General features: G+C 36.7%; 1 protein-coding gene across 1 annotated transcript; it reads right to left on the minus strand.

The window, feature by feature from the left end:
• Nucleotides 1-1,534: 1,534 nt before the first annotated feature.
• LOC311068858 (uncharacterized protein) lies at nucleotides 1,535-7,869 on the minus strand. Its single transcript, XM_084091606.1, has 4 exons — nucleotides 4,995-7,869; nucleotides 4,422-4,516; nucleotides 2,275-2,396; nucleotides 1,535-1,985 (listed from the first exon to the last, which is right to left on the minus strand). Exons 1-4 carry the CDS (start codon nucleotides 5,215-5,217, stop codon nucleotides 1,886-1,888), a joined length of 540 nt encoding a protein of 179 aa, XP_083947732.1. The 5' UTR covers nucleotides 5,218-7,869; the 3' UTR covers nucleotides 1,535-1,885.
• Between the last annotated feature and the right edge of the window lie 5,956 nt (nucleotides 7,870-13,825).

Raw genomic sequence — 13,825 nt, forward strand, 5'->3', positions numbered from 1 at the left:
TTGCACCGTAGAGCGTCCCCCCCCCCCATTCATTACAGCCACGCAATTCAGACCCATGTAACCTTTTATTCATATAAATAAGCTACACATTTTTAGACATGCCTACCAGTGACATTTCCCACACGACAGCAAAACTAGGCCTACTATAGCCAAAGACTTGACTATAGTCTAAGTATAAGGTTCAAATGTTATTAAAGAAAAGCAAACACTCTGTAATTTAGTTGGGGCCCTCCTGGCACGTCTTAAGAGCCGAACTTCGCCCTGCGCCTCCCCCCGCTTTGAAAGCACCCTTCCCGGTTACGGCCTCGATCCAGATGCCTCCCGCCCCTGCCCCCGGCGGATGGTTCCTCACGCGCCCTATGAGTGGCCGTATCGTCTCGAGCCCAGGCAAGAGTGCAGCGAGACCCGTGTGTAGGGAGCCTGTCCATTGCGGTTCACCGTCCGGGGCTTCTCAGTTGATCCCGAGGTAAAACGTATGCTTGTCGAACGGTCGGTCTGGGTAAACGGCGAAGTGACTCCAGGGGCTTCAGACACCCCTGGAGAAAAAGCGGTGGAGGAAGGTCCTCCGAAAACAAAAACGGAAAGTGTCCGTGAGGTTGCAGATGGACGAGATTCCCATGCTGACTTTACTCCCTAGCAGGCTCCCAGGGAGAGTGCGGAGCTCCTGTCGGAGCGACCTCGCCCTAAAACGGACCTTGGGGGTTTTATCGAGAAGGGGAGAAGGTGCTCCACCTCTTTGCCTCAGCTACTGCACCCCAGGCTACTGATTTTACTTCCCCCTTCTCTTTTTTCTTTATGAATCTTAGGAGGCATGACTTGTCAATATTTCTCTCCCTTGCAGCTGCTCTTATAGACTTCTTTCCTTCCTTGACCTCAGCGGCTGCACTCTCCATCTCCTCGAGGGGTGTTTGCCCCAGGTTGTCTTCCTGGTGTATTGCCTTGGCATGATGGCTTTTCTACAATGTTTATGACATTAAAAAAAATATATGTCATGTAATATTACATTAAAATATGTTTAAGACTAAACTTAACTCACTTTACCCCACCGCCACATTTTATAAAAAAAACTATCTCTCTTAGCAATTCAGGCTTATCTTCAGCTAGCATCATCACATGGTTTTATATGTTGGTAGTTCATCAACATGTATGATGTAAGTTTTTCTACCTGAATCAGTTTGCTTTGGCACAACAGTTGATTAAGTTGACAGAAAGAAAATTTACTTTTACATGCAAAAAAATAATAATATTTTTGTGAAAAAAAAACATGCTTACCAGGAGGTCCTCTCCTTCATGGCCATGGGGAAATGGGAGGGTCTTGAAAACAATGTCATATGACCACAATTGTGTTCCGTTGCCTAGATACAGGGGATGTCTCACATTACCCGATGTCTCACATTACCCCTCTTACACAAAGCATCAGTAATTGGGGAAAAAGTAAATTTGTTATCTAAGACATTACCCAAACACTTGTGCTGTTCAACACTCTGAATACCCTGCGTTGTCCCTGCGTTGAGGTGTTCAACTATAAGATCGTCCATAAAAATCTCAACCTTGTCTGTTACATCAACATTTCTTATTTCTGGGTCATCTCCATCCGTTACATTCAAAGCATGCAGATAGTCTTTAATAAATACTATTTCTGGGGATTTATCAGAAGAATTCATAATCATTTGTTCTCCATTTCCAATATTTATTACAAGATAAAAATTTAACAAACTGTAAGTTTAAAGAAAGTTGAACGTTTTTTTAGGCCCATCCTGGATTAACGAATGAGACACAAATAGATGCAGTTTCTTTTGCAGTGTCTTTATGTAAAGTCAAATCTTTAGCTTGAAGTCAGTCATGTTGTATGTGCAGTCAATGCTTTGTGGAACCATCCTAAGGCCTAGATGATGCAGTCAGCGGAGATGTGCCGAGGACCATTTCCCCTTGGCATGGTGGGGTCGTGACCTGGTGGACGAGGAGGCTGGACTGGCTGAGGAACGCTGCAAAACACACAAACATGCTGTTTGAAACGGTGCATTAGTACACTCGTAAAGCCTGATGATCTAGACTTTGGTTAAAAGATGTAGGTGTGCTTGATCAGGGTTGGAGGTAAACTCTGCACCCCAAAAGGAGACCTAAAAAAGGGTTGCCCGTTGCTGATTTAAATGTACAAAGCAGCAGTCAGTACACTATATTATATACACATTGAAGTATTATATATTAAATATTGCAGTACATCATATTAGCTGAGAACTGAACAAAAAAAAAAGCAACATTTGTCTGTCCCACCTCTGGTCCTCATATCCTTGCTTCAATTCTGGCCCAGTTCTTGCTGGTCCTCGGCCCAAAACTGGCCCACACACTGAAAACGGACACAAACAATTTCCTCCGGCCCAGATGCGGCCCACACCCTGTAAAATGACTCTTGTTTATTGATATGGCCCAATAGTGTTTACATGATAATCTACAACAGGGCTATTTAATTAGTTTCATTCGAGGGCCGCATTATCAAATCGAAAAGTTGAGGTGGGCCGGTGGGTTGGTTTGGGGGTTTATCTTATTTATTGAAACATAACAGTTTCAATAAATAAGTTAAAGTAACCCTAAAAAAGTATGGTATTTACTTGGAAATGTGGTACCCAACAGTAGCCTATGCAAATATATAAAACCATAATAAATAAAAAACTTGATAATTTACAGCTGTGTACAACTATTTTCCTTGGAACAAATAAATTATTTATACAAACTTATAGCTGTTGGTGAGAAATAATAATTATTTTATTTATAATTGTTATGCTTAAATGAAAATATTCTGACAGTGAGACTTGATAACCACAGGCTACTCACTCCCAATGTATAAAAAATGCCTAAACACCAGTTAAAAACTATACGCACCTTTACAAAGAAACTGTCAATTTCATAACAAGCATTAATTATATATTCCTCTACCCACCTAACTAATGCAATATAAATCACTATATTTACTATTATACTATATAATATTATAGTATATATATTAGGGCTGTCAGTTAAACGCGTTATTAACGGCGTTAACGCAAACCCATTTTAACGGCGTCAATTTTTTTATCGCGCGATTAACGCCTAGCAAACTTTGTAGTTTTTTTTTTTTTTTGACATGCTTTTGCAACAACTAGTAACGTTAGTACAACACCACCGGATCTAGCTAGACCGGAAACAAAACAACAGGCACGCCGCACACACTTGTTTGGGCTTGCGAGCCGGCCAAAGAGTGGACGAGAAGCCGCGTCTATGGACAACTTGTATCGCACATCGGACGCGTACTTTCTCAGTTTATGGCCAGCAATAAAAGGTGTGTGTACACTCATAGAGAATAATGTGTTCGAATTTTAAATACGAGGCGCTGCGCTTCGCTTCTCGTCCAGTGTGCGACCCCCTTTAACATTATGTTTTGAGTGGATGAATGATGAGCGCGAGACGCCGAAATGGATGCCAATAAGATTCTGAATGGAAAGTTTAATTTTAAAAAAGTGGCCAAAATGTTTCAGTTGACAAGACCAAAGTGATCTGTGTGTTTTGTCATTGTGAACTGAGCTATCATTGCAGCACGTCCAGTCTGAAATGGCCTACTACTTGATGGCCAAGCACACTGATTCGCTGATGCGAATTCTCCACCCCCTCGTCAATATTAGGACCTCGTCAGTATTTCTTTCACCCTTTTATTGATGGACAGTGTTACATTGTGTGAGAGATTATTTGCTCCAAGTGAGAATGTTAGTGTGAAATTGAACACTACAGTATGCCAATGTTGATTTCAAAAAGAAACATTTGCTCAAAGCAAGCCGATCCACTTTTCCATGTTGATAAGAGCATTAAAATGAGAAAAAATAATGGGACAAAAAGAAATCAAGAGACATTTAGAATAGATAAAAATGTGCGATTAATTGCGATTAATCGCGAGTTAACTATGACATTAATGCGATTAATCGCGATTAAATATTTTAATCGTTTGACAGCACTAATATATATATATATATATATATATATATATATTTACTATATTTATGTATTACTATATTTATGTATTACCGTTATGCAAGCGTGTTTAGAATCGAACCAAAATAATGATTCATTCACGAATGATTGGTATCGCTGGTTCAGTCGACATAAATTCGGGACACATATAATAACTGCTGCAATATTCACACGTAAAACGTTTCTCAGGTCAATCGGAGCGAGTATCAAACTGAATTAGCCGCACCGCCAGGAAAAGAGGAGGAGGGAGGTTGGTGCCGTCGGGCCGCATGGAGATGATTGGCGGGCCGCCAATTGAATAGCCCTGCCAATATTTTTAAAAACGTTTTGATCAAAACTGTTAAAACTGATGTTTATGTCAGGACTCGAAAGACAGAAGGAAACGAGGCAAAAGTTTGGTGTATCCAGAAAGAGCAACATACTTGTTTGTCATCTGATTTTCGAACTCCTTCATGGACAATGCCATGGGATCCCGATGCCAGTTTCTCTCCCACTTCATAAAGAGAGTCAAAGGATCCTGAAAAACACACAACAGCATGAGACTGAACACACCTGTGTAGATCAGGCGAGGGACCAACCAGTGTGGAGATTACAAATAAAATCAGGAAACAGGCTGACATCGACACATATGAATAATTAGCAGGTTTTGCATTTAAGTTCATGTTCCTGCTCAGCCAATTTCCAAGAACACTAGAGAGATTACAAGCACAGTTATTATCTTCTATTTAATATCTGTATTTATGTCCATTTACATTCTTCCTTTTTTAGCTTTTTCTAAAATGAAGAAAAATTAATAGCAAATTATTAGAAACATCTCTACTAATCCCTACTAATCAATACAATTAAAGATGAAAATAGTACAACAAATATCATCTTCAGAGTTTAAAGCAGTTAATGTCAAATCATATTTATAACCGAAAGTAATAACAAAAAGAACAGAACTTAGAAAATGACAGATGGCAGAAATAACATGAACCAAATTAATAATGACTCACTGTCATCAAAACTGTAGAGATCTGGCACAGACGGCAGCTCTTGATCCTGGAGGGATCTGGGACACACCGAGACTCCAGATCTTCTAGACCTGGCCTGGCACACACACCAACTCAGGTTGAGCAGAATCTGCATCCGGCGTTTGCTTGATCCTGGAGCGACCTGAAACACACAGAGACTCCCGCGGGCCGGGTCGGTCCGAGCCACTATCCTCCTACTATCCATTACTTTATTAGCCTAATTGACCCTTCGCTAAGCCACACCCGAAAACCGCCACAGGCCAATCGTGGCTTAGCAACTGTAACTAGGCGCGGGAGTTCTGGCAAGCTTTCGAGCGAGGGAAACATGCCGAAGCGTTGTGCGTATGGATTGTGCAAATCTGATACCCAAATTTTTTCCCTTCCTGAACAGTTAAACCCAAGGGGAGAAATGCCGGGCGTGGATCAAGCAGTGTGGGAGACCCCATTCACAACTAAATGTCGACAGGATTAACAAAAACACCTACGTTTGCTCCACGACGTGCGAAAAATATAAGCGGGAGCGCTTGTTTTATCCAGACTTGACTATTGTAACACTCTCCTGGCTGGTCTTCCAGCTTGCATAGTCAAACCTCTGCAACTGATCCAGAACGCCGCAGCTAGAGTGGTCTTTAACGAGCCGAAAAGGGCACGTCACTCCTCTCCTCACAAAATTGCACTGGTTGCCAGTTGGTGCTCGCATCAAATTCAAGTCACTGACGTTTGCCTACAGAACAACCACTGGTTCTACCCCCTTTTACTTTAACTCTTTACTTCAGACTTACATGCCATCCAGGAACTTGCGCTCTGCAAGTGAACGACGTCTTGTTGTGCCATCTCAAAGAGGCACAAAATCTCTTTCTCGGACCTTTACCATGACTGTTCCCTGCTGGTGGAATGATCTACCTAACTCAACCAGAGCTGCCGAGTCCATAGCCACTTTCAAGAAACGGCTGAAGACGCTTCTTTTTCGACAGCACTTGATCCAGTAATACTAACACTTTCTCTACTACTCTATTCTATTCTGTTCTATAACAAAAAAAAAAAAAAAAAAAAAAAAATCTGCGTTAGATTAAACTGAGAAGGGTCATAGCACTTGCATATTGTTGTCCTACTGTTAGTTTAACTGCTTCTATTGTTCTCATTTGTAAGTCGCTTTGAATAAAAGCGTCTGCTAAATGAATAAATGTAAACTTCCTGATCAGTTTCATCATCACAGCATCCCAGATAGCTTAGAAGAACTCGATATTACGACAGAAACTTGTAACTCTCTCTTATCCAGCACTTTAGACACAGTTGCTCCGTTGCGCTTAAAGAAGATTAAAGAAAATAGTCCAACGCCGTGGTACAACGAGCACACTCGGGCCCTTAAGAGAGCAGCCGGAAAAATGGAACGCAACTGGAAGCAAACAAAACTAGAGGTATTTCGCATTTCATGGAAAGAGAGCTCGATTGCATACAGAGAGGCCTTAAAAGCTGCTAGATCTGCTTATTTTTCAACCCTATTAGAAGAAAATAAACAAAACCCTAGGTATTTATTTGAAACAGTGGCTAAACTAACTAAAAATAAAGCTTCAAGCCCAGAAGTTTCCAAGCAGCACAGTAGTAATGACTTTATGAACTTCTTCACTTACAAGATTGATAATATCAGGGAGAAAATTATTACTATGCAACCGTCTACTACAGTATCGCATCAGGGAGTGCATTGTAGTCTCATTAAGGAAAAGTTTGATTCATTCATTGCTATAGCAGAGGAAGAATTCGCTAAACTCGTTAAATCATCTAAATCGACAACATGTATGTTAGAACCTATACCGACTAAGCTACTGAAAGAGATGCTTCCAGAGGTCATAGATCCTCTTCTTAATATCATTAATTCATCTTTGTCATTAGGATACGTACCAAAAACTTTTAAGCTGGCTATGATTAAACCACTTGGTAAAAAAAAACGCAAATTGATCATACAGAATTAGTCAATTACAAGCCGATCTCAAATCTATCTTTTCTGTCAAAGATACTAGAAAAGGTGGTATCCTCACAACTATGTTCCTTTTTAGAAAGAAATGGTATCTGCAAGGATTTTCAGTCAGGATTTAGACCATACCATAGTACTGAGACTGCTCTCATTAGAGTTACAAATGATTTGCTCTTATCATCCGGTCGTGGTTGTATCTCGCTATTAGTGTTACTCGATCTTAGTGCTGCATTTCATACTATTGGCAACAACATTTTTTTAAATAGACTCGAAAATGATGTTGGCATTAGTGGAATTGCATTAGCATGGTTTAAATCATACTTATCTGACCGTTATCAGTTTGTAGCAGTAAATGAAGAGATGTCTTATCGATCACAAGTTCAGTATGGTGTACCACAGGGCTCAGTACTAGGACCGTTGCTGTTCACTCTGTACATGCTACCCTTGGGAGATATCATTAGGAAGCATGGAATTAGTTTTCACTGTTATGCTGATGATACTCAGCTCTATATTTCTTCACGCCCTGACGAAAAACCAATTCACAAACGGAATTGGGGAGACAGTGATGAAGCCAATCAGTATATGGGGATGATTAGGAGGCCATGATGGACAGAGGCCAAGGGGCAAATTTGGCCAGGATGCCGGGGTTAAACCCCTACTCTTTTTCGAAGGACATCCTGGGATTTTTAATGACCACAGAGAGTCAGGACCTCGGTTTAACGTCTCATCCGAAGGACGGTGCTCTTTGACAGTATAGTGTCCCCATCACTACACTGGGGTGTTTTTGTTTTTTTTGTATGTGTGTATGTATATTTTATTTTTTATTATTTTTCTTTTTTTGTATGTGTGTGTTTTATTATTATTATTATTATTATTTTTTTTTTTGTATTTTTTTTTTTGTATGTGTGATTGTTTATTATTATATATTTTTTATTTTATTTATATAATTTTTTTTTTTTTTGTATGTGTGTATGTTTTATTATTATTATTATTTATTTATTTTTTTTTATTTTTTTTTTTATTTTTTTTGTATGTGTGATTATTATTATTATTATTATATATATTTTTTTTGTATGTGTGTATGTATATTTTATTTTTTATTATTTTTTATTTTTTTGTATGTGTGTATGTTTTATTATTATTTTTTATTTTTATTTTTTTGTATGTGTGATTGTTTATTATTATTGTATTTTTTTTGTATTTTTTTTTTGTATGTGTGTATGTATTTTTTATTTTTTTTATTTTTTTTGTATGTGTGTATGTTTTATTATTATTATTATTTTATTTTTTTATTTTATTTTATTTTTTTATTTTTTTTGTATGTGTGATTGTTTATTATTATATTATATATATATATATATATATATATATATATATATTTTTTTTTTTACCTGTATTTGTCACATGACTTGTATCTGTCCCATGGACTTGTATTTGTCACATGATTTCTTGGGTGTGCCTAATTAAGATGATCGCCTGTGTCTATTTAAAGTTGACTTCACTATTATATTAACATTGAGCCTGATGAAGACCTGAGGGTCGAAACGTTGCTTAGCTTAAATAAACTCTTTTGGAGCAGCAATTTTCAGTGTGCGGACTTCATACTTCTTTATTTTGTCTATATTAATTAGTTGTCCTGCACCTGCACCCAATCTGGGTGTTTGGGATGTGCACACCATTTTTGTATTTTTTTATTTCTCAGGAGTCTCCCATCCAAAATTCTAATTATTGGACAAAAAACTTCCTCACGTTATTACGTCTAACTAATAGAATACTGTCTAACACTTGATGGCTGCTCTGTCAAGTCTTCATCGTTGGTTAGGAACCTGGGTGTGCTCTTTGATACCAATCTTTCATTTGAAAGTCAAGTGTCTAGTATCTGATAAATCCTGATAGTATCTTTTCTGTCAAAGATACTAGAAAAGGCGGTATCCTCACAACTATGTTCCTTTTTAGAAAGAAATGGTATCTGCGAGGATTTTCAGTCAGGATTTAGACCATACCATAGTACTGAGACTGCTCTCATTAGAGTTACAAATGATTTGCTCTTATCATCCGGTCGTGGTTGTATCTCGCTATTAGTGTTACTCGATCTTAGTGCTGCATTTCATACTATTGGCAACAACATTTTTTTAAATAGACTCGAAAATGATGTTGGCATTAGTGGAATTGCATTAGCATGGTTTAAATCATACTTATCTGACCGTTTTCAGTTTGTAGCAGTAAATGAAGAGATGTCTTATCGATCACAAGTTCAGTATGGTGTACCACAAGGCTCAGTACTAGGACCGTTGCTGTTCACTCTGTACATGCTACCCTTGGGAGATATCATTAGGAAGCATGGAATTCGTTTTCACTGTTATGCTGATGATACTCAGCTCTATATTTCTTCACGCCAGTAGTAACTCTGATAGAAAGTCAGCAAATTCTTTGATAAAGTCTGTATGGTGCCCTGGTGGCCTGTATACAGTAGCCAGCACACATCTCAAACGTGATTTATCATTTACACTATATATTGCTATATTAAGCACCAACACTTCAAAAGAATTATACCTGAAACTAGACTTCTTAGTAATTCTAAAAATATTACTATAAATTACAGCAACACCTCCTCTTTTGCCTTTCAGACGAGGTTCATGTTTATAACAATAATCTTGCGGGGTGGTCTCATTTAAAGTATTGTAATCGTTTGATTTGCTCTTATCATCCGGTCATGGTTGTATCTCGCTATTAGTGTTACTCGATCTTAGTGCTGCATTTCATACTATTGGCAACAACATTTTTTTAAATAGACTCGAAAATGATGTTGGCATTACTGGAATTGCATTAGCATGGTTTAAATCATACTTATCTGACCGTTATCAGTTTGTAGCAGTAAATGAAGAGATGTCTTATCGATCACAAGTTCAGTATGGTGTACCACAAGGCTCAGTACTAGGACCGTTGCTGTTCACTCTGTACATGCTACCTTTGGGAGATATCATTAGGAAGCATGGAATTAGTTTTCACTGTTATGCTGATGATACTCAGCTCTATATTTCTTCACGCCCTGACGAAAAACCAATTAACAAAATGGAATTGGGGAGACAGTGATGAAGCCAATCAGTATATGGGGATGATTAGGAGGCCATGATGGACAGAGGCCAAGGGGCAAATTAGGCCAGGATGCCGGGGTTAAACCCCTACTCTTTTTCGAAGGACATCCTGGGATTTTTAATGACCACAGAGAGTCAGGACCTCGGTTTAACGTCTCATCCGAAGGACGGTGCTCTTTGACAGTATAGTGTCCCCATCACTACACTGGGGTGTTTTTTTTTTGTTTTTTTTTTGTATGTGTGTATGTATATTTTATTTTTTATTATTTTTCTTTTTTTTGTATGTGTGTATGTTTTATTATTATTATTATTATTATTTATTTATTTATTTTTTGTATATTTTTTTTTTGTATGTGTGATTGTTTATTATTGTTATATATTTTTTATTTTATTTATTTTTTATTATTTTTTTTTTTTTTTGTATGTGTGTATGTTTTATTATTATTATTTTTTTTTTATTTTTTTATTTTATTTTATTTTATTTTTTTTTGTATGTGTGATTATTATTATTATATATATTTTTTTTTTGTATGTGTGTATGTATATTTTATTTTTTATTATTTTTTTGTATGTGTGTATGTTTTATTATTATTATTTTTTTTTTTTTGTATGTGTGATTGTTTATTATTGTATTTTTTTGTATTTTTTTTTTGTATGTGTGTATGTATATATATATTTTTTTTTTTTGTATGTGTGTATGTTTTATTATTATTATTATTATTTTTATTTTTTATTTTATTATTTTTTTTATTTTATTTTTTTTTGTATGTGTGATTATTATATATATATATATATATATATATATATATATATATATATATATATATATATATATATATATATATATATATATATTTTTTTTTTACCTGTATTTGTCACATGACTTGTATCTGTCCCATGGACTTGTATTTGTCACATGATTTCTTGGGTGTGCCTAATTAAGATGATCACCTGTGTCTATTTAAAGTTGACTTCACTATTATATTAACATTGAGCCTGATGAAGACCTGAGGGTCGAAACGTTGCTTAGCTTAAACTCTTTTGGAGCAGCAATTTTCAGTGTGCGGACTTCATACTTCTTTATTTTGTCTATATTAATTAGTTGACCTGCACCTGCACCCAATCTGGGTGTTTGGGATGTGCACACCATTTTTGTATTTTTTTATTTCTCAGGAGTCTCCCATCCAAGATTCTAATTATTGGACAAAAAACTTCCTCACGTTATTACGTCTAACTAATAGAATACTGTCTAACACTTGATGGCTGCTCTGTCAAGTCTTTATCGTTGGTAAGGAACCTGGGTGTGCTCTTTGATACCAATCTTTCATTTGAAAGTCAAGTGTCTAGTATCTGATAAATCCTGATAGTATCTTTTCTGTCAAAGATACTAGAAAAGGCGGTATCCTCACAACTATGTTCCTTTTTAGAAAGAAATGGTATCTGCGAGGATTTTCAGTCAGGATTTAGACCATACCATAGTACTGGGACTGCTCTCATTAGAGTTACAAATGATTTGCTCTTATCATCCGGTCGTGGTTGTATCTCGCTATTAGTGTTACTCGATCTTAGTGCTGCATTTCATACTATTGGCAACAACATTTTTTTAAATAGACTCGAAAATGATGTTGGCATTAGTGGAATTGCATTAGCATGGTTTAAATCATACTTATCTGACCGTTTTCAGTTTGTAGCAGTAAATGAAGAGATGTCTTATCGATCACAAGTTCAGTATGGTGTACCACAAGGCTCAGTACTAGGACCGTTGCTGTTCACTCTGTACATGCTACCTTTGGGAGATATCATTAGGAAGCATGGAATTCGTTTTCACTGTTATGCTGATGTTACTCAGCTCTATATTTCTTCACGCCCTGATGAAAAACCAATTCACAAAATGGAATTGGGGAGACAGTGATGAAGCCAATCAGTATATGGGGATGATTAGGAGGCCATGATGGACAGAGGCCAAGGGGCAAATTTGGCCAGGATGCCGGGGTTAAACCCCTACTCTTTTTCGAAGGACATCCTGGGATTTTTAATGACCACAGAGAGTCAGGACCTCGGTTTAACGTCTCATCCGAAGGACGGTGCTCTTTGACAGTATAGTGTCCCCATCACTACACTGGGGTGTTAGGACCCACACAGACCACAGGGTGAGCACCCCCTGCTGGCCTCATTAACACCTCTTCCAGCAGCAACCTGGTTTTCTCAGGAGTCTTCCATCCAAGATTCTAATTATTGGACAAAAAACTTCCTCAGTTATTACGTCTAACTAATAGAATACTGTCTAACACTTGATGGCTGCTCTGTCAAGTCTTCATCGTTGGTTAGGAACCTGGGTGTGCTCTTTGATACCAATCTTTCATTTGAAAGTCACGTGTCTAGTATCTGATAAATCCTGATAGTATCTTTTCTGTCAAAGATACTAGAAAAGGCGGTATCCTCACAACTATGTTCCTTTTTAGAAAGAAATGGTATCTGCGAGGATTTTCAGTCAGGATTTAGACCATACCATAGTACTGAGACTGCTCTCATTAGAGTTACAAATGATTTGCTCTTATCATCCGGTCGTGGTTGTATCTCGCTATTAGTGTTACTCGATCTTAGTGCTGAATTTCATGCTATTGGCAACAACATTTTTTTAAATAGACTCGAAAATGATATTGGCATTAGTGGAATTGCATTAGCATGGTTTAAATCATACTTTTCTGACCGTTATCAGTTTGTAGCAGTAAATGAAGAGATGTCTTATCGATCACAAGTTCAGTATGGTGTACCACAAGGCTCAGTACTAGGACCGTTGCTGTTCACTCTGTACATGCTACCCTTGGGAGATATCATTAGGAAGCATGGAATTAGTTTTCACTGTTATGCTGATGATACTCAGCTCTATATTTCTTCACGCCCTGACGAAAAACCAATTCACAAAATGGAATTGGGGAGACAGTGATGAAGCCAATCAGTATATGGGGATGATTAGGAGGCCATGATGGACAGAGGCCAAGGGGCAAATTTGGCCAGGATGCCGGGGTTAAACCCCTACTCTTTTTCGAAGGACATCCTGGGATTTTTAATGACCACAGAGAGTCAGGACCTCGGTTTAACGTCTCATCCGAAGGACGGTGCTCTTTGACAGTATAGTGTCCCCATCACTACACTGGGGTGTTTTTTTTTTTTTTTTTTTTTTTTTTTGTATGCGTGTATGTATATTTTATTTTTTATTATTTTTCTTTTTTTTTTGTATGTGTGTATGTTTTATTATTATTATTTTATTTTATTTTTTTGTATGTGTGATTGTTTATTATTATTATATATTTTTTATTTTATTTTTATTTTTTGTATGTGTATGTATATTTTATTTTTTATTATTTTTATTTTTTTTTGTATGTGTGTATGTTTTATTATTATTATTATTTATTTATTTTTTTTATTTTATTTTTTATTTATTTTTTTTGTATGTGTGTATGTTTTATTATTATTATTATTTTTTTTTTATTATTATTATTTTTTTTTATTTTTTGTATGTGTGATTGTTTATTATTATATATATATATATATATATATATATTTTTTTTTTTTTTTTACCTTCATGCTATTGGCAACAACATTATTTTAAATAGACTCGAAAATGATATTGGCATTATTGGAATTGCATTAGCATGGTTTAAATCATACTTATCTGACCGTTATCAGTTTGTAGCAGTAAATGAAGAGATGTCTTATCGATCACAAGTTCAGTATGGTGTACC

This window comes from Abramis brama (genome assembly GCF_963993115.1).
Source record: "Abramis brama genome assembly, chromosome: 18".
Classification (NCBI taxonomy): Eukaryota; Metazoa; Chordata; class Actinopteri; order Cypriniformes; family Leuciscidae; genus Abramis; species Abramis brama.